Source organism: Stegostoma tigrinum, chromosome 15 (assembly GCF_030684315.1).
Source record: "Stegostoma tigrinum isolate sSteTig4 chromosome 15, sSteTig4.hap1, whole genome shotgun sequence".
Classification (NCBI taxonomy): domain Eukaryota; kingdom Metazoa; phylum Chordata; class Chondrichthyes; order Orectolobiformes; family Stegostomatidae; genus Stegostoma; species Stegostoma tigrinum.
Genome location: NC_081368.1, coordinates 42190376 through 42216610, shown reverse-complemented (window position 1 = coordinate 42216610; position 26235 = coordinate 42190376). Strand labels below are relative to the sequence as shown.

Genomic DNA, 26235 nt, shown 5'->3' with positions numbered 1-26235 from the left:
AACGTTGTGCTGACCTGTCATACCGATCTCAAGCCCATCTAACCTACACTATTCCATGTATGTCCATATGCTTATCCAATGATGACTTAAATGTACCTAAAGTTGGTGAATCTACTACTGTTGCAGGCAAAGCGTTCCATTCCCTTACTACTCTCTGAGTAAAGAAACTACCTCTGACATCTGTCCTACATCTTTCACCCCTCAATTTAAAGCTATGCCCCCTCGTGCTTGCCGTCACCATCCTAGAAAAAAAACGCTCTCCCTATCCACCCTATATAACGCTCTGACTATTTTATATGTTTCAATTAAGTCACCTCTCAACCTTCTTCTCTCTAATGAAAACAGCCTCAAGTGCCTCAGCCTTTCCTCGTAAGACCTTCCCTCCATACCAGGCAACATCCTAGTAAATCTCCTCTGCACCCTTTCCAAAGCTTCCACATCCTTCTTACAATGCAGTGACCAGAACTGTACACAATACTCCAAGTGCAGCCGCACCAGAGCTTCACCATAACCTCTTGGTTCCGCAACATGATCCCTCTATTAATAGAAGCTAAAACACTGTATGCCTTCTTAACAGCCCTGTCAACCTGGGTGGCAACTTTCAAGGATCTGTGTACATGGACACCGAGATCTCTCTGCTCATCTACACTACTAAGAATCTTACCATTAGCCCTGTAACAGAAATTGCCGCAAAAACTCAGCAATCCTGCTGGCAGACATGGAGAGAAATCAGAGTTTATGTTTTGGGTCCAGAAACCCTTTCTCTCTCCATTAATGTTTGAGGAACAGAAATGGACATTTGGGCCCATTGCTAGATTAATCAACAACAAAAACAGAAACTGCTGGATAATCTCAGCAGGTCCGGCAGCAGACATGGAGACAAATCAGAGTTTATGTTTTGGGTCCAGGAACCCCTTTTCTCTCCGTGACTGCTACTGGACCTGCTGAGATTATCCAGCAGTTTCTGTTTTTGTAGTTGATTAATCTAGCATTAGGCCCAAACGTCCAATTCTGTTCCTTAAACACTTTGCAATAATTGCAAAATAACAAAGTGTGGAGCTGGGTGAACACAGCAGTCCAAGCAGCATCTTAGGAGCACAAAACGCTGACGCTTCAGGCCGAGACCCTTCATGAGAAATAATTGCGGTTTAGTTTGAAAATTAAAAAAAACGCTGGAGATCACATGAAGGGTCTACGCCCGAAACGTCAGCCTTCCGGCTTCGACGATGCTGCTTGGCGTGTTGTGTTCATCCAGCTCCACACCTTATGACAGCGGGTCAGGCAGCATCCAACGGAGACAGAGCAAACTAACGTTTCGAAGCTAGATGACTCTCATCAGAGGTTGGAGGAGCAATTCAATTGTCATCCTTCCAAGCCATAAATCCAAACTCAAATTCATGCATCTTAGGATGTTTCTGCTTGGAGCTCTCTACGTACTTCCACATTCTCAAACTGTGCTATTGCAAGCACATACGCTGGCACTGACCAATGACAGTCCGCCACCAGCACTGGCCAATCACAACGACACGCGTGCCCAAAACACGGAAGTGTCAAGTTCGCAACCGCAGTCACGCGCTGTTTGTTGTGATTCGGTCGCGCTCTGTGGCTGGTTGACGTAGTGAGCCAATAGGATGCCTGAAGAAGAGGTCAGGTGACGGCGAAGGGCTCAAGAATTGGGCAGCAGCGGTCGGCCGCCAAGGGTAGCACAATCCCTTTCCGGCTACAGAATTCCCTGAATCTCCCAGCATATCTCTCCCTGTCTTTTTTCTCGCTCGTTCACACGACAGCAGCGTTTGCTTGCCGCCTGGAGTGACCTCGGGGGGGAGGGTAGACGACAGTTCATGTTCAATTGGGTCGCGCCGCTGCTCATCAACGTTTTCGGCCAATCGGGTCCTTAAGACCGCCTCCGATGGGCCGAAACCAAAGGTCCCAGCGTAACACTGCGACAGAGCCCGCCCCTACAAGGGTTCCCTCCCCTCCACATCACTCCCATCCCCCCGCACAAGTTCGGTTGTGTCTGCACATGAGATTAGTTGGGATTGCAATTAAATATACAATGTAAGGCCTGCTAAATTCCGGTTGCGATTAGCGGAGAAGGTGCGCAACAGCGACATGCGATTGTAAGATCAGAATGACAAGCCGGCGCGGTGCCTTACCTATCAGTTCGGCGATTGCGCTAAAAGGCCAGGTATGACTGGTCGAGTTCGTATGTAGGTAGGTAGGGCTCATCTGAAAAGCAAAAATAAAACATCACTGTTATTTGGTAGATGTGCAACTTAGCTCCGTCTGATTCCGGTCGGTTGCTTCGTTATTTGTAAGCTTACCGCACTGAGCCGAATTCCATGCTCGCTCAGCTTCGCCATATTTGATTGAGTTCTCCGTTTCCCAGGTGAGGGCGCAACGTTGTCAACGGCGGGGATGCCGTACAAAATGGCGCCTCCCGGTACTGGTGTTGCTGGACTTCCAGTGGTCGAGTGCCGTACAATATGGCGCTTCTCATTTCCGAATCCAGCAATTATGTTGTACAAATGCTGATCTTTAGACGGCGTACTTAACACTAAATGCTGGCAAAAATAATCAGCGAATATTGCATCCCACATATACTTTGTGATGACATTCTGCATGTTTGATTAGTAATTTTGTTAATTAATGCGACGTGAGCATCGCTAGCCCCATTCTCAGTTCTTTGTTTTTATAACAATGACGCATCTGTCTCCCGTACTTTCTGCTAACTCTCGCCCAACACTGGAAGAGTCTTCACGATAAGTGATTGATAGGGGGAATAGATCCTTAGCAGGTCTGGCAGCATCTGTGGAGAGAGAGGCAGTTAGCGTTGCGATGAGAACTGTAATGTAATATCTCTCAGGTTTCAGATGACAAAAGAACTGGGTGGGAGGTTGATAGAGATGCTTCATTGTGATTTTGACAAGTTGCATGAGCTGGCAAGTGCATGCCAGAATGAAGTATAATGTGCATAAATGTAAAGTTGTCCACCTTAGTGGCAAAAACGCGAAGGCAACATTGTTGAAAACCAAAAGAACTGTTGTTGCTTTCAATCAGGAACAAAAACAGAATTTGCTGTAAACGCTCAGCAGGTCTAGCAGCATCTGTGAAGAAGAAGAAAATCAAGAATTAATGTTTCAGGTCCGGTGACCCGTCCACAGAACAGTTCTGAGGAACTCTTGGTTGCTTTTCTTCACAAGATACCGCCAGACCTGCTGAGCTTTAACAGCAAATTCTGTTTTTGTTCCAGAAGGCAAAATTATTACCTGAACGCCAATAGATTGGGAAAGCTGGTAGTGCAACAAGAACTTGAGTGTCCTTGTACACCAGTCAGTGAAAGTAAGTGTGCATGTGCAGCAGGCAGTGAAGAAGGCAAATGGTATGTTGGCCTTCATACTGAAAGGATTCAAGTATAGGAGCGGGAGTGACTTGTTGCAATTGTAGACCACAACTGAAATATTGAGCGCTGTTTTAATCTCTAACTGAGGAAGAATGTTGTGGCTGTTGAAGTAGTGTAATGAAGGTGTACCAGATGATTGAAGGACTGATGTATGAAGAGATATTGGAATGGTTAGAACTATATTTGCTGGCATTTAAAAAAATGATGGGATTCACCTAGAAATCTGTAAAATTCTAGCTGGACTAGTCCAGGTAAACAGAAAGGATAGTTCCAATGACAATGGAGTTGAAGGATGTATAATCAGACATCAAAGTCTAGGGATGTGGAGTTAGAATTTAGAACTGAGGAATTTCCTCACCCAGAGAGCAGCGAGCCCATGGAATTATCTGCAGCAGAAAGCAGTTGAGGCAAAACATTGAACATTTTGACAAAGATATTAAATATAGTCTGAGGTCTAAAGAGATTAAAGAATATGGGGGAAAAAGTGAAAGCTTAGTGTTAAATGGAGTGAGCTCAAAGGGCCAAATGGCCTATTTTCTGTGGTTCAGATACGACTTTAGAACTAAAAGCTGCTGAAAAATGCTTTTTATGCTGTTGATAGAGGGGGACATGGAAACAGTAAATGGAACAGATGGTGAGTGTCCAGAACAATAGTGCTTCACAAAAATAAGCTGAGAAATCTCCTTGCTCCCATGCTAATTGCATCTTAGGCCTGCTAGTACTCCATAAAGTTTGATGCAAACAGGAGGAACACCTAATTTTCTACTTTGGCATTTTCCATTCATTTGGACTCAGTATTGAGTTTCACATCAACAATGCATGAACACTTCTTTACATATTACCCCCACTATATTTTGTTGGCTTTGCTCTGTGTACTTGTTTTCAGGTTTCAGAGGCTATGCATTCTGCTGCAGAGCAAGTCACTAATTATATTCAAAATAGATAATTATTTATGTTAAATGGATCAAATGGTATGAGGAGGAAGTGGGAATACGGCATTGAGATTAAGTATTGGTCATGTTCATTCAATGGTCAAGCAAGCTTGATGGACCAAATGGCCGAGTTTCCATTTTGAGTAAGGTAATTAGATAAGTGGGAGCCTGTTTTGCCAAAGCAGGGGTTATTGTGCAATGCCAGAGCTCATTATAGGGGTAACATTTTCACATGGATATAATGTGGCTGTCGAGTAAAACACAACGTATATAAATGAGTCGCCCTCTGTTTGGCAGCATGTAATGAATGTGTCTATACTCAGGCTTCAAACTTGTCTACTTTATATCAATGACTTGGATGAGGGAAGCAAAATAAAAAAGTAGGAAAGAATGTTGAGAGGGGGATAAAACTAGGTTGTGGATGGATGTAGCTGTAATTTATCAAAAATCTGGCTGGTGTAGTATAATGTGAGAAGATGTTACTTACACAGGAAGATTAAAAAATGCAAACTATTAAACAAAGGATATCTTCAGAATTTTGAGACTTACAGGAATCTAGATGTTTAGTACACATCACAAAAAGGTATTATGCAAGAACAATGTTTAATAGGGAAGGCTAATGGAATGTAATCCTTTCTTGAAAGGAATTGAACATAAATGAAACAGAACGTTCTTAGCTTTATAGGAGGCATTGAAAAGGCCAAATCTCTTATACTATGTGCAGATGGGCCTTTCTATTGACCAAGATGTAAACGCATTGGAGGCAGTTCACAGGTTTACTTGGTTGATACCTGGGATGAATATATCTTATAAAGGTTCAACAGACTGAATTTGTTTCCATTGGAGTTCAGTGAGGGATAACTTTATTTTAAGTGTACAATACTAAACTGATTTTTGAAAAACTAGATATATAAAGAATGTTTCTTGTGGGTGAGTCAGATCTAGTAGTCACATAGAACACAACTAAGAGGAAGCACTGGGTGTAGAAAAGGCAGAGGAAATAGAGAATTTCAGTGCCAATCAGCAAGATGCTTGGTAGTATCACTATCAACTGAGCTGGCAAAATCCCTAAAATAGCTGCCAAACTGGCAAGATGGAAACATTCTACTGGACCTCAACCACATCCGTCTGCCACAGGTGCATCTATCCATGGCAATATTGGTAGGTGTGACCACCGTGCAGGCCTTGCAGAGAAGTCCCATCTTCATAGTGAGGACCCTGAATTGTGTTACGTGATAGATATAGAAGTTCCTAGGTACAACTTTGGTTAATGTAACAATGTCACTAACACCATGCCATCTTAGGTACAGAAAAAGAAATGAAAAAAAGGTCACAGCTATATATAGTATAACCATTGGTTAGAAAAACAAAAAGCAAAAGTTATGACAGCAAAACTCACAGCCTTTCTCTAAGGTTTCTCCACAGCAGACCAGCACAGGAAGCCTCCAAGTGGCTCTGACCACTCCAGGCTGCTGACATCCCCACTCTTGAGCATCTATTTGCTAGTGGAATCTGAAACTCAGAGCCAGCATTACAAAATATGTAACTATGTCCATGAGTTCCAGATTCAGAGGATCTATCGCAGAAAAGTGAGGGGTCTAGATCAATATTTAAAAAAAGGGGTAGATAAGGTTTTGGAGGAGGAATAGCTCTTGCAATTGTTCAAGGATAATAGATATCCAAAAGATCTGGATCAGGAGATGTCTACAGAACAGCATCAGAAAGATTCTATACACCCCGACACACACACACACACACACAACACCATATCAGGAACACGTCAGAACTCACCACAAGACTTCTAAGACTGCTGGGCATCAGAGTGGCACACAAACCCACATCAACCCTGCAAGTGTAATCAGAGATAATGGGAACTGCAGATGCTGGAGAATCCGAGATAACAAAATGTGGAGCTTGATGAACACAGCAGGCCAAGCAGCATCTTAGAAGCACAAAAGCTGATGTTTCAGGCCCCTAGGAACTTCTATATCTAAGATGGTGCTAAGTGGCAACTTTTCATTGTACTCTTGGTTACGTGACCAAGCAAATTCTGATTCTGGTAAAAACATCATCTTGACATCAATGACAGATCCCTCAGAACCTTGCATGTTTCATTGAATTCTTCTAAATGAATGAATGAAGGCCAAATCTGTTCAGCTATTCTGAAGTCACATGCTTCATCAACATTTCCTTTGAAAATATGGAGACCAAAAGCATCCACCATACTCCAGATGTGACCTTACCAATATCCTGTACAATTGTTAACACTTGCATCCTTGTTTTTAAACTCCAAGCTAAATTTCCGTTTATTACTTTACTCATTGCATCCGAATGCTAGCTTTCTTCCATGGATAAGAACATCCAAATCACACTTCAGCTAATGCTTATGTTAGCTTCCATAACACAAGATGATGATGCAGGTCATGTAGTACCAAAGAATTAGCTGATTCAACTATGGATTTGATGGGGCAAATGGCTTCTTTTCTCACTGTAGGGATTCAATGGTGTCTAAAAGAAGCAACAATAATTTATCAAAAGAAAGTAAATGACAGGTATCCAAGTGAAAAGGAGGGATGGAGAGAAAACGGGAGTGGTATACCAGAGACTGCACGATCAGTTATCTCAGTATACCACTGATCTGTATTGAGTGGCGGTGCAGGCTCGAAGAGCTGAAGGGCCTGCTCCTGCATGTAGGTTTCTGTGAAGACAGTATTCCTGTAAACTTTCACAGGGTTAAATCATCAGCCTTCAAGAATTACAATTTGGATGTGATTTAATCAAAGCACCCTGTATACACGCTCCATCCCTGTATTTGTAAGTCATATGATGTTTAATCATGAAAGACAGTAGCTGAAATAACCACAGCAAACCATTTCTTTCTTCTTTTAAACTTGGAAAAACATTTTAATCCCAAGTAACAACGACATTAATATTCATTCATCTACAATGTCTACTTAGTCTTAAAGATGAATACTGGTTAGGCTATGTCTGTGGGCAACATTAAAAAAAAACTCCAAGAATGTAGGAATTTTAAATTTGTTTCTCTCAAAACATTTATTTTCACACCCCTTAGCTACTCAAAACCCAAGTCCATGAATCTTGTGGAAAATTAGCTTATCATCTCTTTGGATCATTGCCTAGACTGACAAATGAGAAAGCACATAACTGCTTAAAAATGGTCCTGTCAAATCAATTTTGCTCTCCTGGCAGAACTATGTCCTTTCAAATAACTGTCTCAATGTGTGAAAAAATTTGCAACCATTTCAAAATCACAAGCACAATTCCTAATTCTGTATTGTAATTTAGTAAGAAAGATCATAGTGTTTGATTACAATTCTACCTTCCTGATCTCATTCATGAACACAACCATAATTTACAAGATTTTCCCAAATATATACAGCATGCAGTGGCATGGTTAATTTAGGACAGTTCAAAATAAAAATTGTTAAAGCATTTCCCAGTGCTATTAAGTTATGCATGAGAAAATTAGATTATAATGCAGGGTACACAAACTACAGTTTATTATGTGAACTAAGGGCGTTAAAATAGGGACGTATCCTTTCTTAAACAAAAACTGCTCATTTTATTCCCCTCCTTGAAACAATGTCTGGTTTTGACTATAAACAGCTACTGATACCTTGCATTGATGCCATTTGTCATTTATGAGCCTAGAAAGTCACTGTTGCTATACTTTTCAGTAATGGTGATCCTTAACTGAAATGCTTCAGTACAGGAGGCAAAGAGTAATGGATAAGGAGTCCGAAACGCAAGATTATTATTCTTTCATTGCCAGAAAAATAATGATGTTATTAGTTGCAGTACTCTAGATGCAACCTCCACACACAAGGCTGAATATTAGGGAATAAACCTGTGAATTTCCTCATTCGATATAGTTCAGTATATTACATAATTTGGTGCATTTAATACCAGAAAGCACAAAAATGTTTTTAAAAAAAAACGTGATTGTACACATTATACAGATGAGGTTGTTTCGACACATTAATGTAACGATTCTTGGTTCAGAGTTGAAAATGTATCCTGAAAATGTAACTGTATATGGTTGGACTAAATTAAATGTCAAGACTTCCGAATATGCCTGTGATCCTTGGGACCATCAGGCCTGTTATGCTGAAACTCCATTCATCAGCCTCCTTCTGCAAATACAAGTCAGTGGTCCAATCGGTTCTGTCCATACTCTATTATTATTGGCTTGCCCAACAGATTGTAGCCATTCACTGTGTTCAGTGCTTCTGTTGACATCTCCACATCTAAAACAATGTAATAAGCAAAGAAATAAACAAGTTTTCAGGATATTTTACCATTTTAAGTACTACACACAATAAAAGATAATCACTTTACTCAAGTTTAATTTTTACTATTCCTTTAGCACATAAATAGGGACAGTCTTTACATCTTCATCAGTTTGTTATTGGTGAAGTTCTGCCTCCTAAAAACAATAGTGCATAACCAAATTTAATGTATGCAGGTAGAACCATTTTCTATAATACTGCTAATATAATTTTCAGGAAACTAATACTCAAATAGGTGTTAAAATTCTTCAAGTGATGTACAAGAGACTGATGCTCTTATGACATCTGCATCTCCCTCCCTACAAATTAACTTGCTCTTTCCTATTCTTGAAACTTTTGATTCCTATTCAGGGTACAGTTCCACTGGTACGTGTGTGGATAAGCTAAACCAGTGAGTGCCAGCAGGCTACTCAATCATGAAACGAATCACAGCCAAGCCTCATCCAGATCTCCAAGCACATACATAGTGAATTTACAGCAAGGGTCATTGAACAACAGGTAGAATTTCTATCTTAAATTTTCCTCTCCCAGCCTGGGTGGTAGCCAGGTTCTGGTCAAATCACAAACCAAAAAATTGTGACTTAGGGCTGCAAAGGTCAATGCCTCTACGCATTTGATCATTAGGAATGTTTATGCAGAAAACATGTTGACTAATGTATCTTCAATTATATATATTTGGAGAAATGTCTTTATGCACTGAGGCTCATCATTGACCCCTGACCTCTGATGCCATCATTGGTATACAAAGACCACAGAGCAGAAGCCGTTTTGGCCACCACACTGAACACAATTTGCAACTTAGAACATACATAAGTGTTTGAAACAATACAAAAAACTGCAAAAATGCCAACAGCACCTCAAATTAACATAAAAGATGAATTTATAATTGTAAATGCAACTGACAGCAAACATGTAGTTTTGCTGTTAGCTACACTTTTAACTTTAAACAAGTTGATCTCTATTCAAACAAAGTTTAAAAAAAACTATACTGGATTTGTAACAAGTAACCAATCCAACATCACCTGTTGTTCAGCCATGATTAAGATGCAAAGTTCCAACTAATCTGGTGTGATCCCCCATTGATATTGCTAACGGACTTCATTTTCTAAAACACCTGCCTTAATCATGCAGCAATACATACTTGGGAAGGTGATGAATGCTTGTCCCTTCATTCGGCCTGTCAACAATCGGAAAATCAGCTGAGGACCATCTTTTTGTTGGAAAGAAACGAATAAGGAAAACAGGTCCTCCAGAGTAGCTTTTGGATTAAGATTCTTCAAGTATAGGACCTAAGAGAAGGTGGAGAAAAAGGAAGTGAAACAAACGGGCAACTGCGAACGTAAAAGCGTGCAATAATGCAGTGTCACATCTGCCAGTGATCAGACCAAATTTTATTATCACTCCAACAACTTTCCCACTAAAAATATTTTTCTCCATGTGAACTGGAGATTGATTATAGATACGTACCAAATCAGATAATACTAGCAAAGGCTCAAGCTTGGACTATTTAACTGACTGGGCAAAGCCTTCAAGGCAAACATAGCCAACGAAGCCAATAGTAGGAAAGTTACCAATTCTGAAAAATATTGAATGATCTTGTTGCAAGTTAAATTTATGGATCTTTACTGAGATCAGAATCAAACAAAATTAGTGATAGTTTGTTTCATTTAGGAATCTCTTACTAGCCCAGTATATAATATCGATTTCCTAATCAATCAGCCTTGTGGATTTTCAGAGATAAAACATTTATATTGTATCCCAAATGGAGAGAGTTTAAATCTAAGGCTAACATCCTAATACCAGGTAAGTTCTGGTCAGGATGCACTTTGAATGTTGGTTTCAAATAAGGCATAATAAATACAGGCAATCCATAATAGCAATACAAAGCAAGAGCCCAAGCTGATCCCTAGAATCACAAGACAATGGCAAAAGGACACTGAGTGCAGTAAAAAGATTAATCCTTAAAACCTTGGAATCATTTAAGAATTAGTTATGTCTTAATAAAGAAACTGATGGACTATATGGAAGAAGTAGTTTTAAAAGGTTAAATGATTCCTTCCATCTACTTTGCGATTTATCATCTCAATTTAAATCCAAAATAAGCCTATCGATAAGCTAAAGCACAAAGCATTTCTGATCATATTTGATTAAAGATGCTTTTATTCCTACCTACAGCCAGGAAAATATACTTAAGTAGTATGTTTGTTCTGCTCCATTGCCCAAAACAAACTTTAATAGCTATTTTAAATGTGTTAGGAACAGTTCACTTAACTACCTTTTCAATTCTTCTCCCAATCCCCACCTCAACCATGGAAATGAACAATCAGAAGCAAAGTTAATGATCTGACTGGTGAAATATTTTGGAAACAAAGGATCCAAAGCACTGCATCTTAAGACTGTGGGATATAAATGCGCATATTTTAAATTATATAGATGAACTGCTTAACTGTTCACCTACAAAAAGTGAAGATAAATTTAACAATTGGATCTCACAAAGTTGGATTTTTCAAAACAGTTTGTAAGATGGTGAAGATTGAGAGTATTCTAAGTGTGATAACTATGAGTCCTAACACATTATCAACCTAATAGCAGAACACAAGACTGTAATATACTTGAGATTTGTATGCCGTTCAGGTAACAAGAATGATTGATACACAAAGTAGAAAATATCACAAGCATACAATGGTAATGTTTTTGTAGTCAGGATTAAAAGAATCTTGTTATTTGAAGGACCGAGAAACATTTATCCTGCGCCTTCCCAAGAATTATAGATAATCAAGCATTACCTGGGAGAATCTTAAAACTTAGATTAGGACCTGATGCAAAAAGAACACCATTGCCAGCAACATACCGTCATGAAAATATATTTAAAAAGTGATACAGTGACAGATTATTTCAGTTGAGTCACTGGATAATGCAATTGGTCATAATAGGTTTTGAACTATATTACAGAACATCAACATAACCAGCCTTACATTTCACTTCCACCCTAGATAATAGTGAGAATTGGATATTTTTATTCATCAGCTATTATGTTCATAATACTTTTTCAACAGTAAATATTATACCATACCCTGCTTGGTTGTCCAGGATTATAATTTGAAAATCTTGGAATCATTTTAATTTCCTCCTCAGACAGCTTGTTCTTCCAGATTTCTTCTTTAGGAACAGCTTCAACTTGCTGGGTGATTTTCTGAGGACCGTGAGTACCAGAGCTGGGTAGGGTTCGAATGGGAATATTCACTGAAAGCCCTTTGGAGTTCTGATTTTCATAATGATCAGCAGCATTGAACTGACTTTGTGTTTGAAAACACAAACCAGTCATTTCCTTAAAGGTACCCTCCTTACTTGTTGCTGTAGCGAGCATCTCCAAAGATGACTCTTGTCTGGTTTTTGGAGTGTCTCCCATTCCGGCTGAGTCATTTTTAAACTTTGATAACATCATTTCTAATTGATTAATAGGGTCATTCTGGTCTTTTACAGACTTTTCATCTGAAGTGAGAAAAAGCAAATTATGTTAAAAAAAGGACAAAAGTAAATGATCGTGTCAAAGAGAACACTTTGAGTAGGACATTTTCTTCCTCTAGATCCCCCAACTGCCACCCCAGCCAGTAGCACGCCGCATTTCCTCAAGTCAAAACTATCCTATAATCAAGACGATATTCATCAGTTCTACTCGCCTAAGAATGATACTACCGCCCCTCAATGTAGCTGAAGTCAAAAGGAAATGTCAATTCAACTACTGTGGTGCCACTGTTGAATTCCAATTCTGCTTGGAAGCCAATAATACATAATTTTAAACAAGACAATTTTGGATTCTTTGTACCACAATGCATTTGACTAAATAATTTCTAATTACTCTGTTACATCCTGGTGAAATTGACAGCAGGTAAAGACTAGAATGACATAGTAAAAGAATATTTAATTTGTGCACAATTAACCTGGGTAACCATACATAATTCAACATTTTATCCAATTTAGAAAATGGAAATAGCTAAAATTGAGTATTGGATGAATTTAGAATAATAAAAAATACAAAGTAGATTGAAAAATATGTGTTAAAGTGTGATAAATGTTAGAAATGATCCAGGTAAGCTTGTACAATCCAAAATATAAACACAGGTCAAAATTCATCTGGATGCTCACTACAGTTGGACCACAAATAATGATCTAAAATTTTTATTTAAATAGTTGAGTATCAACCACATCACAGAGTCCATTCAGTGGACAGGGAATCTACTGGTATTCAGAAGGAAAGCAAAACAAAACAATATTTAGCCAGATGATAGTGGCAAGCAGAGATACATGTAAAGTGAGGAAATCAGAAGAAAACACAAGCTGCCTCATTTAGAAGCAGCCAACTTGGAAGTTCCTACCATACCACGTTACAAGCATTTTGTGCCCAACTCTTTTATGTCCTCCACACCACACATCATTCCCTAATCAGGAGTTCAGCCAGTAACCTGCACCAAGGTATCTGCAAAACCATTTTAAAACCAGCATTGAAAAATCACACCTACGACTTCAGCTCAAATTTGTTTTCTCTCCTGCTGAGAAACAGCCTCACTTCTGCTCACATCCTCTACAGGACGTCTTAATTGAGATAGGAAGCCTATAAAGTTATTAAAAACAAGCAAATGCTTGAAGCAACAGTGCACTACACTACAAGTAGTAGGACATGGATTGACACCTTCAATTTCCCAGATGGCGGATTCAAAATCTCAATGCTGTTGTCGTAAAAAGTGAAACTAGGGAAATGAAAAAAAAACAGAAATCAGTCTGCCCACCTCCAGTGACAAGTTATGGAGTGACTTTGGCAGAGCACTTGAAGCAGGTCTCCAGGCCGTGCTTGTAGCTGGGGCAGTAGCCTGATGTTCAGGAAATTTCAGGGAACAAAAACTGGAGAAAACAAGAAAATTTACAAACAAAAAGTACAATTAACCGACTGCATTCAGACGATTACTGGCACAAGGTCATACAGTACCATGTTCTCTGTCCACTACTCTGGAATTTGTCAGTTATTTGTCACAAATATTCTGCAAGGGTACAGAACAGTAAGTATTACAAAGCAGAATTATAGCAGCATATGAATTCACAGAACAGGTCTTTGTTAGTATTTTATTTTCACAAAGCACAGACAAGGAATCATTCACTTGACCAGAATGGTGGCTAAAGTCAAAGAACGAGAGCTTTCTAACCTCCAAACTTAAGGAAAGGCTCTGATGTCTGTAACTAAAGATAACAATGCCAAGTCATAAAGCTCCTACTGCTCCAATATGCTGTTCCACAGCAAAGTAAGACTAGAATTAAATAAAAGCTCCAACATGGCAAATTCCACATCACACCCATTTCAACGGGAAGCCAGCTATTTCTTTTCAAGGAAGAATTATGGGAACTTACGCTATGCTCTTCTTACTTAACTCCCTGAACAGAAGGTCAAGAACAGGTTGTTTCCTTTCACTTTTGCCTAGGGAATGATTCAACGAAAATATAGAGGAAGAAAAAGTAAAATTATTTATCAACAAAAATTTACACCTTGGTAATACAGAGCTTTCAAAAACGTGAAACGGTCAGTTCCCTGGAACATTGCTTTTTCAATTTCCATCTCTCTCCTGTTCAGCTGTTTGCTTCCAGCAAATCTCTGTGGCAATGACATAAGTTGTTGCCGCTCCTCAATTTTCTCTTCAATGGCTCGGAGTCTTTGTTGCACTGCAGCAGGATCTGCTCCAAGCCCTGAGAACTTTAAACACAATCAGAATTGGCTTTCAGCGTATGGGCTTCTGCCACTAATACTCGACTAAGTGCCAAATTTCAGCTTTAATGCAACAAGGGGAGATGTAAAAGATGTTAAGATACATGTTGGGATGGAAAAAAAGGTGTCGTTACATATGCACTTTCCAGTGATTCATCTGATATCAGATGTCAGGGACTAAGACCATTACACACATACTCATTCGAGAGTGATACATAGAAATTCAAGAAAAAAAAAAGGAGAAAACAATTAAGTAACTAAAAGATAACTGTTTAAAATAGTACTATTGTAATGCAAACTGCACATAACTTTCTTTTACTGTGACAGCACCACTATAATCACTGAGAAACTCCAAAACCATTTGTACCCCATGATTCAAACAGCATGTAATTTTTCATCCTCCCCGTCAAAAATCGCTTCATTCTGATATTCCTTCCAACTTTCTGAAATTATAAAAAGTTTCTTAGGTTTATAAACTACTCTCTAATTCACTAGGAGATCTGTTATATTAACTCAGCCACAACATTATAAGTACAACATTCTTTAAGAGCCCGTTACCAGACAGTGACATATCACTAAAGCCAAGATCATATTGAAGTAGTAGTGGAAATGTACTGAACTACAGTTAAAGTAGAGGAGTCCAAAACTTGGTGAAAGTGATAAGATTTAAATGGGACTTAAGGGGTAACTTTTTCTACACAAAGAGCAGTACGTATACGGAATGAGTTGCCAGAGGAAGTGGTAAATACAAGTATTTGAACGTGTACATGAATAGGAAAGGTTGAGGGGGTTATGGGCCAAAATGCAGGCAAACAGGACTAGTTCAGTTGGAAAACCTGATTGGGATGGACGAGTTGGGCGAATGGCCTGTTTCCGTGCTGTATGACTCTAATTTGTAGATCCTTCATATTTGATCATGTTGTGTCCACATTTCTTTAAACTGATATCATAAATGATTTTTTTTTGTGATGAACAGTTATCCTGCATTGACTTAAAAACATGACTATGGCAAGAAACTACAGCATTTGCTTAATTTTTTAATTCCCTGACAGGATGAGGGCATCACTGGCTGTGCCAGCATTTATTGCTGATCCTAATTGCCCAGATGGCATTTTGCTTCCTCAAGGACATTAGTCAACCAGATAGTGGAATTTGAATTCAATAAAAACTCATCTGCTGTGCTAAGATTCAAACTCACGTCCCAGAAATTTACCTGGGTCTCCAGAATAACTGTCCAGTAATAATACCACTAGGCCATTACCTCCCCATCTTCCAACTTATTTGCAGCAATTTGAGGCCCAGACCGCTTCCTTAATCAGCTGCATATGAGATTTTAACTTCTTCTCCATACACAATAAATCTACAGACCGCAAATTCTGTGTTCAACTGGTTATCGCCTCTCCATTTGTACCCAGCTCTCAACTATTACTGAATTGGGGTTCCTCAAAGGTTGGTACTTGGACAACTGCTTGTCTTGACGTATACTAAATTACTTAAACTTAGGTCTACAGGGCACAACTTCAAGATATGCAAAACAAAAACAAAAATGAGAAGTTTTGTGAAAGTATTATGACAAGGATAATGAGAAACCCGGAGAACAGAGACATTCTGGTGGAATGGGCATACATGGGGCAGACGAAATTTAACAATGTGGAATGCTTTACGTTAGCAGGAAAGGCATTAAAAAATGGATACAATTCTAAAGGAGAACAAAAGGTATCTGGAAGTGTATATGCACAAATCACTGAGTGTGCAGGGAAGATTGAGAATGTTGTTAATAAGTCATGTGGGATCTTGGACTTCACAAAACAGAGACACAATACATCCACCAATTTAAATTTATTCCATTTGCAACTGATGAGACTTGAGCTTCACCAGTGCAAGTGCAAGATGCACTGCAGCAACACACCAAAGTTCCTTCAACAGCACCTTCAAACCTGAAAGGTCCAGCTACTGGAAGGATAAGGACATCAGATGTATGGGAAACTTACCACCTGCCAATTCCTCTTTAGTCATGTACCAACCTAATTTAGAACTCTGATGTCTCTTCAGCGTTTCTGGGTCAAAATCCTGTAACATCTCAACAGCATTGTGGGTGTACCGTCATCAAGTAGACTGCAGTTATTCAAGAAGGTGACTGACTTCTTCAAGGGCAATTAAAGTGAACAAATAAATGCTGGCCTCTACTCATCTCACAAGTGAATTAAAATATGATAACCTTCATAAAACATCAGTCCAGCCTCATTGGTGGATTGTGTCTATTCTGGGCACCAAACATTTGGAAAGATAAGACAGCACCAGCAAAGGTGCAGAAAAGATTTGAGCATGAGCACCAATTGAAGGAGCTGGAGAAAAAAAAAATCTGCAATCCCACATATCAAAGCCCACCCAGGGCCTGGTGGACCACCAAGAGGCTTTCCTAGTGCTGGTGGGGTCCCTTATGGTGCAGGTGCATCATCTGGACCAGCAATTGAGGAGGTTGATTAAATACACAGCATGCCTATTAGTCACTAGTGTTTGAGTGGCATTTTCTAATAAGTGCGCTTGAACTGTCTTATAAACTGTTCTAACACTCAAGGAACTGACATTTTGTTAAGTGCCAAAGTTTTCGATGCACTTGAACATCACACTGACACTTGTCAGTCTTAATAAAACCTATGACCAGCAAATAAGTTTATGAGAATAATTTCACAGATTAGGGATGTTAGTTACCAAGAAGACTGGAGAATCCTGGATCCCTGGGGCAAAGAACAAGGGAATGGAACTAAATGAATTGCTCACAGAGGATTGACACAAACAAAATGGACTGCGTGGTCTTTTGTACAGTAACTATTTGAAGTTAGAAAATCTTCCTAGGGACTGTCTCAAGAACCATGCTGGAATAGAACAGATGGTGACATTGCAAAAAGCTTGCTCATCCTTTCCAGATTTGAAGTACTGAAGTAAAATCGAATAATACTCAAATTCTTCCTTAGCATCAGAGATACATTCATGTGATCTATATAAGTTAAATAGAGAAATCTGTACTGTACAACATTAAGAGTATAGATGTTCAACACAGTGATAATGAATTCCTCAGACTGTTGGTACAAAATAGAATGCACTCTTTTAATTAGACTAATACGTCACAAACATGCTACCTATGTGGATGCTAACATTGCACATTGTTACTTATCCCTACATAAGTTTACAAACGCTCTCTAGGTATACTGTACCTTAACTAGAGATTCCCTATCTTGCCAGAGTTGGATCTCCCTGTCAGTAAGTCCCAGTTCTCTCAGGGCAGCAACCTCCCCTTCTCCATCTTGCAGAGTCTGAAACTGTGACAGACTGAGCACTCCTGCTGCCTGCTCCCCAAATGGCTTGTACAAAGAACTTGGGGCAAAGCATTTTTTCTTAGCAATGCATCTATCAAAACAAAAGGAAACTTAAATCAGAAAAAGCAGCATGAAGTCAACAAATGGTAGAACAACTAAGTGGTAATTAATGATTACGAACAGTTATAAGTCAAAGACATTGTTTTAAAAAATATATTTCTCTCTTATGCAAAGAATGTTGGTATTTGTGAAGTAACGCTGGGTCTCATGAAAATTGACCCAAGTTAATAGTTGTTCCTGAGGTAGAAGTTGATTCAACAAAGTCAAACCAATGTAGTGTTGCTGAATGTTCTGATCACAAAACATTTGTGTTTTGGTAGTGGGTGTTTCAGTGACTCCATGGAAGGATCATATAGGATTTCAGGTTTTAAGACTTTTGCTGTTAGCTTGTTTGGTGCAGTAACATTGTTTCTAACAGTATTCAGCTGCCACATTAAAGTGTTTATTATTCACCTTTTAAAATGACTGAAATCCCCCTTCATTGTTACTTTGCTGTACCCCTCAAGCAGGCATACCATTCTCTAGGAACCAGTTGAAACATTTTCTTAGCTCATGACGGCATACTTGTTTTCTAGCCAACCTCCAATCCTAAGTCTTACCCTGAACATTCCTCCTTCTAAACAAAGCTAGGGGTACTGCTTATTACATCAGAACATTCTAGCCTCATTTAAATCCGCTCAAATCTGATCTTTTCAATACAAGAATGAAGTCCCACATGCATTTTGCATGTTAAGCAAGAGAAATTGGCCACAACAAATTCACTGCTCTTTCCCAGATTCTTGCATCTTAGGGGTTTGCGACCACCTTAAAAAAACCTACTTCCTGACCCTATAATAGCTTTCAATGGACCTTTTCTTCCCACAGCCCATCCCCGTGGCAATATAAATCATATGGGCCTCTTGCTGAAGTGAAGAGATATGTACTGCACTGTAATTAGCGAGTTTTGAGAAGATCTGTAGCTCAGGTTGAGGTTCTAGATGTGAGTTTGCTCGCTGAGCTGGAAGGTTCGTTTTCAGACGTTTCGTCACATTCTAGGTAACATCATCAGTGAGCCTCCGGTGAAGCGCTGGTGTTATGTCCCGCTTTCCATTTATGTGTTTAGGTTTCCTTGGGTTGGTGATGTCATTTCCTGTTCTTTTTCTCAGAGGATGGTAGATGGGCTCTAAATCAATGTGTTTGTTGATGGCGTTCCAGTTGGAATACCATGCTTCCAGGAATTCTCGTGAGTGTCTCTGTTTGGCTTGTCCTAGGATGGATGTGTTGTCCCAATCAAAGTGGTGTCCTTCCTCTGTATGTAAGGACACTAGTGATAGTGGATCATGTCTTTTTGCGGCTAGTTGATGTTAGTGTATCCTGGTGGCTAGCTTCCTGCCAGTTTGTCCAATGTAGTGTTTGTCACAGTTCTTGCAAGGTATTTTGTAGATGACGTTTGTTTTGCTTGTTGTCTGTATCGGGTGTTTTAAGTTCATTAGCTGCTGTTTTAGTGTGTTGGTGGGTTTGTGGGCTACCGTGATGCCAAGAGGTCTGAGTAGTCTGGCAGTCATTTCGGAAATGTCTTTGATGTGGGGAGAGTGGTTGCGGTTTCTGGGCACATTCTGTTTGTTTGGGTTTGTGGCTGAGAAATCGGCGGACTGTGTTCATTGGGTACCCATTCTTTATAAATGTGCTGTATAGGTGATTTTCTTCTGCTCTGCGTAGTTCCTTTGTGCTGCAGTGTGTGGTCGCTCGTTGGAATAATGTTCTAATGCAGCTTCGTTTGTGGGTGTTGGGATGGTTGCTCCTGTAGTTCAGTGTTTGGTCCGTATGTGTTGTTTTCCTGTAGACGCTGGTTTGAAGTTCCCCATTGGCTGTTCGCTCTACTGTGACATCTAGGAATGGCAGTTTGTTGTTGTTTTCCTCCTCTTTTGTGAATGTTATGCCAGTAAAGGGTATTATTGATGGTCTTGAAGGTTTCCTCTAATTTGTTTTGTTTAGTGATGACAAAGGTGTCATCCACATAGCGGACCCAAAGTTTGGGTTGGATGATTGGCAGAGCTGTTTGTTTGAGTCTCTGCATTACTGCCTCTGCTAAGAACCCTGATATCGGAGATCCCATGGGTGTACTGTTGGTTTGTCTGTAGGTTTTGTTATTGAAAGTGAAGTGGGTGGTGAGGCATAGGTCCACTAGCTTGATGTCCTTGCTGATGAGGTTGGTGGTGTCTGGTGTATGTGTCTTCGGTTCTTCTAATAGTGTAGTCAGTGTTTCTTTGGCCAGGTTGATGTTGATGGATGTGAACAGGGCTGTTACGTCAAAGGAGACCATTATTTCATCCTCTTCTATCTTGGTGTCTTTGGTGTTCAGGAATTCTTGGGTTGAGTGAATGGAGTGGTGTGAATCTTCTATTAGGTGTTTTAGTCTTTGGCGTAGTTCCTTGACTAATCTGTACGTTAGTGTTCCTGGTAGCGAGACTATGGGTCTGAGGGGGGCTCCTGGTTTCTGAATTTTTGGTAGTCCGTAGAAGCGTGTTGTGTTGGATCCATCTGGTTTCATTTTTTGGAAGTCTCTCTTGTTTAATTCTCCAGATTTTAAGTTTTTTGAGTAAGGCTGTGATTCGGTTCTCTAGTTGTGGGGTCGGGTCTGTCGCCACCTGTTGGCAAGTGTCAGAATCTGCAAGCAGTGCCTTCGCTTTCTCAATGTATTCTGTTCGGTTTAAAATGACTGTCGAGCATCCTTTGTCTGCAGGTAGGATAACGATGTTTTTATCTTTTTTGAGTCCTTTTAGTGCTTTCCTTTCTTGTGTAGAGTGTGTTTCCTTCCTTTTTCCTGCTTAATGTTGGTGCGACTGTCTGTCTGATGGTTTGCTGGGTTTCTTCTGTAAATTTGTTGTCTTTCAGTGTTGTTTCTAACGCTGCTAAGAAATCTTTCTTGTCCGCATCCTGGAAGTTGTAATTTAATCCTCTTACTAAGACGGCTTTTTCAGTGTCTGTTAATGGTCGGTCTGAAGTTTTTTATCCATGCTTCTGTATTGTCTGTGTTGTTATTGTATGTGAGTTTATCTAGTTTTTTTCTACAGGTCTAGTTTTCTCGTTTTCTGTGTTTGCCGTTGTCTAATGTCTATGGCTCGTTGTACTGTGTCTGTCCATTCATGGTCTGTCGCGTCAGTGAGTAAAGTTTTTTGGCACGAAATTTCCCAGTTGTATTTACGGAGTCTGTTGTGGGCATCGTTGATCATTTCTTTTAAGCATTCTGCACCTGTTTTGTTCTGCTATTCTTTTGGCTAGTGGGGTGTTAAGGGGAGGTTTGTACTTGTGACATTTAGGTAGTACCTGTTTCTTTAGGCATTCGTGTGGGAAGTACAGCTGTTCAGGGGTAGCACTCTGTCAGATGGCATTGGTTTCCCATCTTCAGGCCAGTTTTAGCGTATTGCGCCCATAGGTGCTAGCGAGTGTTGAGAAGATTTGTAGCTCAGGTTGAGGTTCTGGATGCGAGTTTGCTCGCTGAGCTGGAAGGTTCATTTTCAGACATTTCGTCACCATTCTAGGTATCATCATCAGTGAGCCTCCGGTGAAGCACTGGTGTTATGTCCCGCTTTCTATTTATCTGTTTAGGTTTCCTTGGGTTTCCACAAGAATTCCTGGAAGCATGGCATTCCAATCGGAACTCCATCAACAAACGCATTGATTTGGAGCTTATCTACCATCCTCTGAGAACAAGAACAGAAAATGACATCACCAACCCAAGGAAACCTAAACAGATAAACAGAAAACGGGACATAACACCAGCGCTTCACCGGAGGCTCACTGATGATGTTACCTATAATGGTGATGAAACGTCTGAAAACGAACCTTCCAGCTCAGCGAGCAAACTCACATCCACTGCACTGTAATGTTCTCTGTTCTATATTGAGCTGTTTGCTGCAAAATGGCTCGTTTGATTAGTTATTGCTTAGATCCACTGAACTCCATTTCAACTTGAAATTAAATTCAGATTAAATTTCAAGAGTTTATAAAACCTCATTCTGAAAACATCCTTGTGAAACTTGCAGCTAACAAAATACCCACAGCCAGCATAGATGCCCTTGCCACGTTTTACACCTTCTTCCCAGTAATATCCTGAGCCTCCCTTTAAACCTTTGACAACCAAGCCACACACATTTCTTTTCAGGCAGGATTCATAAATCCACAACCCCTTCATTTTTGCATTTTACCGCAAAGCAAAGATACACTTAGAAAACATCAATGTGTGAACTCCCACTTGTAACCACACTGTTGCATTTGTAAGCAAATTTAAATAATCAGATTATTTCACTATGTTAAAAGGTAACAGAGCCAGCTACTTCTGCCCATACTACAGGAAATGGCACACATTTCGTTGCTGCCATCTGGAATGGAAGATCTTCCTATGGATTTTTTTTTATAAAAACACAGAGGGTGGTGGGCGCCTGGAACGCGTTGCCAGCGGAGGTGGTAGACGCAGACACGTTAGCGTCTTTTAAGATATATTTGGACAGATACATGTATGGGCAGGGAGCAAATGGACACAGACCGTTAGAAAATAGATGACAGGTTAGACAGAGGATCTTGATCGGTGCAGGCTTGGAGGGCCGAAGGGCCTGTTCCTGTGCTGTAGGTTTCTTTGTTCTTTGTTATGATTTGGTAATCTTACATTTTGGAAAAAAACTATAAAATTGCATTGATTAGTGTAATTGGGTAAATGAAAGCAACTAATGCCTCTAAATAAAATAACATTTTGTTTGTTTAACAGCACAAGTTGAGAAAGTTGCTATAATACAGGAATTCTGAATGCATTAATTACCACTTTATGGTGATTCCACCATTTAAACCTTCGAAAAAGACAATGAAATTATGTGACAGAATCTTTATTTGAGATTTCATTCTAAATTGGGATTTATTTGTGCAGCCTGGAGGTAACTGGAAAAAAAAAGAGGTAAGCCTTTAAATACCTGTAGAAATAAAAACAAAAAATAATCCAGAATTGCAAATACGAAGTAAGAACAGAAAATGCTGGAATTGCATAGAACATCAATCAGCATAAAGGGATTCAACAAGAAGCACTCTGTCTTCTCTCTGAATGCCGACAGACCTGAGTTTTCCAGCATTTTCCATTTTGTCATAATTTTGAAAGGACTACAATGCATTAAAATGTACACAAACATTACTTTCTTACTTGGTTTTATTCATACAAAAACATCACTGAAGAAATGTTCCAATACTCACTCTTCAAGTGTTACGCTTGTGTCTAACTGGTGCTTCAAGAGGTTTTGCAATTGCCTCTCTCCTTCTGTCTCCAGCTCCTCTGGCTCAACATCATCATCACCACTTATACGACTACTAACCCTAAATTTTAAAAGGGAATAAGAGGTGTCTTGCTTACATTACATCAGGATTAAAATGCAAAAAGGCCACAATTAATATGTAATTTTGAATTTGGAAACTGGAAGTTAGCAATAAGAACCAGAACAGTGAGATCCTTATTTCAGCTTCACAAAAGGCTTAATTTCCTTTGTTCCTAATAATATTTTCAAGTTAAAATATGCATGTATTTCACTGACAGCCAAGAGATGCTAAACATTCACTGTTTAATCTGTCAGACTGACATTAATCAATGTGATTTTTCTGCTCAGCTGTTCTAACGTAGATCTTTTTAATCAACTCAGTGAATAAGACCAATCGATTGTACTTTTGAGCTAGCATTCAAAAAATTAAGTTCTGTCTGGAATTCTGAAATAAGTTCTAATATTATTTCTTAAACAGTTCTCCTCTGCCAAAGGTTAGTCCAACCAACAGCATCACAATAGGGATGGCATGGCAACAGGACCCAAATCCACAGCAGAAGTGAGATTGAACACAGTGTTATTGATAGAAATGAGATTCAGACATGGCTAAAACTATCACCTCTCTCCCTGTCTGCATTTCCAAGACGTCCAGACTGATGTGGTAATGTCCACATGTACATGTATATTGGAAACTCATGCTGTGGATAGTTGTGGTACAGACCCCAATTCCTTTACGTCAAATGGCTGACGAGGAACTTCTCTTGCTCTTACCTTCAGCCATTGTCATATATTAAGTTATGGATTACATTGAGGATACTGTCCTATATGTTGTGTACCACCCTGGGAAAGATTTTGAATAGATCTACCAGCTCAAGTCTGGGCCTCCATGAAGTGCTATGGGCCTTCAGCAGTACAAAGTTTTTTGCAACCACAATCTGTAACGCAGCACAGCTCCTAATCTACCATTACCATAAAGGCAGGAGGCCGTGCCAGGAACAACAATTCGGACAAAACTAAAAATTATGTATCAACCTTGTGAAGCTGCAACACAGGACTACATTTATTACTATTAATTACAATAAAAAAAAAATTTCAGAGATGGACTGCAACAAAGGTTCACCAGACTCATTCCTAAAATAGGCAGACTATCCAATAAAGTGAGACTGAGAATACTGAGCCTAGATTCTCAACAGTCCTGAGGAATGAAGTGATTTCACTAATACCCTATTTTATTAGATTGATCCTTTTAATAAATTTAGCAAAACTATTTTTCTAATGGCTTAAATAAATTGTGTATCTTTTGTGTGTGATTTATTCATCTAATTCTACTCGCAAATAGTCTTCATTTATTTATCATTTGCTCTTTCAGAAACAGCAGTGTCTATTATTGCCTTCTTAAAAATGCAAGTTATTAGAAACAAAACATTTTGCTAAGTCTACTCCATCTTCAGCAAATAGCCATACACTAGGGCTCTCATCAGGCATCACTCCAAAAATGAAAAGTGGAAACTCTGGTTGATTATTTTTGTTCTCTGTTCCCAGGATACCTGCTTTTAAAAAAAAGCAAAGAACCGTGGATGCTGTAAATCAGAAACATAAACAGATGTTTTGCTGGAAAAGCTCCACAGGTCTGGTATCATCTGTGAAGAGAAGTCAAAGTTAATGTTTTGAGTCTGGTGACCCTTCCTCAGAAATCTTTCTTAAAATTTACTTGAGCATTGTTGGCTGGCCAGCATCTATTACCTGTCCCTAGGTGCACTTGAATCATTACATTTCCTAATCCCAAATTTTTTTTAAAAATTGAATGCAAACCTACTATCTGCCCTGGTGGGATTCAAGGCTTTGTTCCCAGTATATTAGCTGAGTTTCTGGATTAATAATTTATCGTCTCCCCAAACTGAAGCTCACTCCTCTCGTCAACAAATAATAGCCAATGCCAATAGTCCCAGGTTTGATTGAATTGGGCTATAAGCTTTATGGAACATATATAGTGGGGATACTCACTAAACGAATTGGTACTACAGTAATTACATTATCTTCACTTTTAGAACAAAGACACTAACAACGGTCTTTACACTTTCAATCATAAGTGCACTGAACAAAGACAGAAGGTCTTTGTCTCTGTCGGCAGATAGTTCATCTTGTGCCATTTTCCTGGCAGTTTTTCTAAGTAATGTTTTAACCATTGTATTCCTTCAAGGACCAGGACCAAACGGAGAGAGACCCAAGTTCACTTCAAAATCCCATTCTGTGGCTCAGAAAAACGTCAACAACGAATCAACTAAACTAACCATCCCCTTTCTTTTCACTGTCAGGCTTATAAAAAGAACTCCCTTTAACGTACAGATGCATCTTCCCTGACGTTTGACGAGCATTAGCACAACAGATTCTCAATCCGTATTCCCTTATTTTACTTTCCAGATGCTAGAAACAAGCAGGATCAACTATTTTAAAATGACCAATCTGGAAAATGTTTGGAACAGAATTATCGAGGTTGAATGAAGACAAAGCGTTTTGATAATAAAAGTGCACAAGTGTTAAACATTTGCTCAGTATGACCGGGAATCGGCAAATCTTGAAGGTTTTAGTAAATCATAACTGGCTGCAAATAGTAGTGCACGACATCAGAATTCGTCCGAGCAAACAAAAGAAAGTAACGCCTTGAGATAAACAGGGTCTAGGCCCGAAACGTCAGCTTTTGTGCTCCTAAGATGCTGCTTGACCTGCTGTGTTCATCCAGCTCCACACTTTGTTATCTCCTATTCGCTACATATATAGGTTACCATTAAACGAAACGTTTCATTTTGTATTTTGAACAGCATTAGATGTGACTGTTAGTGATGTAATAACTCCGACTCTTTTCTATTAGGGCTATTTTCAAGAGCCCCATAGGCAGCCATTTCTCTCTGTTCCTCGGCTTCTTCCAACAATGAAAATGACCTTCATCAGACAGGAACGGAATCAATAACTGTGTTTTCATCGTCCAGAAACCCCTATCCCATTAACTATAAGCACGTAATGTGTAAAAACCCAGTAATAACCTGAATACTTATTCTCTCTAATTTACCTGCGCATCTTCACTCCAATACTCCGCACTCACACAATAGCAACCCCGCGCATGCGCCGATTGTCGTTCGGCCTCAGTCCTATTTGCCGCAGGGGACTGCACGTGATCTGAAGCCACT

The 26235-nt window shown here is 39.5% G+C and overlaps 2 protein-coding genes across 6 annotated transcripts in view; both read right to left on the bottom strand.

Moving 5' to 3' along the window:
* LOC125458742 (MORC family CW-type zinc finger protein 4-like) overlaps positions 1 to 2466 on the bottom strand; it is a 121897-nt gene extending 119431 nt beyond the window's left edge. For 2 of the 5 annotated variants that reach the window (XM_059651434.1, XM_059651435.1), the window contains exons 1-2: positions 2325 to 2465; positions 2157 to 2229 (exon numbers count right to left, since the gene is read on the bottom strand). In XM_059651434.1, coding sequence (XP_059507417.1) covers positions 2157 to 2229; positions 2325 to 2363 — 112 coding nt within the window. In that variant the 5' untranslated portion in view covers positions 2364 to 2465. Of the gene's footprint in view, positions 1 to 2156; positions 2230 to 2324 lie in introns of all 5 variants that reach the window. The other 3 variants (XM_059651436.1, XM_059651437.1, XM_059651433.1) reach the window with 2 other exon arrangements.
* Positions 2467 to 7839: 5373 nt separating this feature from the next.
* rbm41 (RNA binding motif protein 41) lies at positions 7840 to 26201 on the bottom strand. Its single transcript, XM_048544301.2, has 7 exons — positions 26118 to 26201; positions 22992 to 23111; positions 17613 to 17805; positions 14181 to 14385; positions 11719 to 12137; positions 9787 to 9934; positions 7840 to 8603 (listed from the first exon to the last, which is right to left on the bottom strand). Exons 1-7 carry the CDS (start codon positions 26123 to 26125, stop codon positions 8503 to 8505), a joined length of 1194 nt encoding a protein of 397 aa, XP_048400258.1. The 5' UTR covers positions 26126 to 26201; the 3' UTR covers positions 7840 to 8502.
* Positions 26202 to 26235: the final 34 nt, after the last annotated feature.

What these genes read in the sequence shown, in the direction of transcription:
- rbm41 (XM_048544301.2), bottom strand. An exon ending in ACAAGCGTAACACTTGAAGA is followed by an intron (nt 17,806 to 22,991) that starts GTGAGTATTGGA and finishes TTGTTTTGATAG; the next exon opens with ATGCATTGCTAAGAAAAAAT. An exon ending in AGCATTCATCACCTTCCCAA is followed by an intron (nt 8,604 to 9,786) that starts GTATGTATTGCT and finishes ACATTGTTTTAG; the next exon opens with ATGTGGAGATGTCAACAGAA.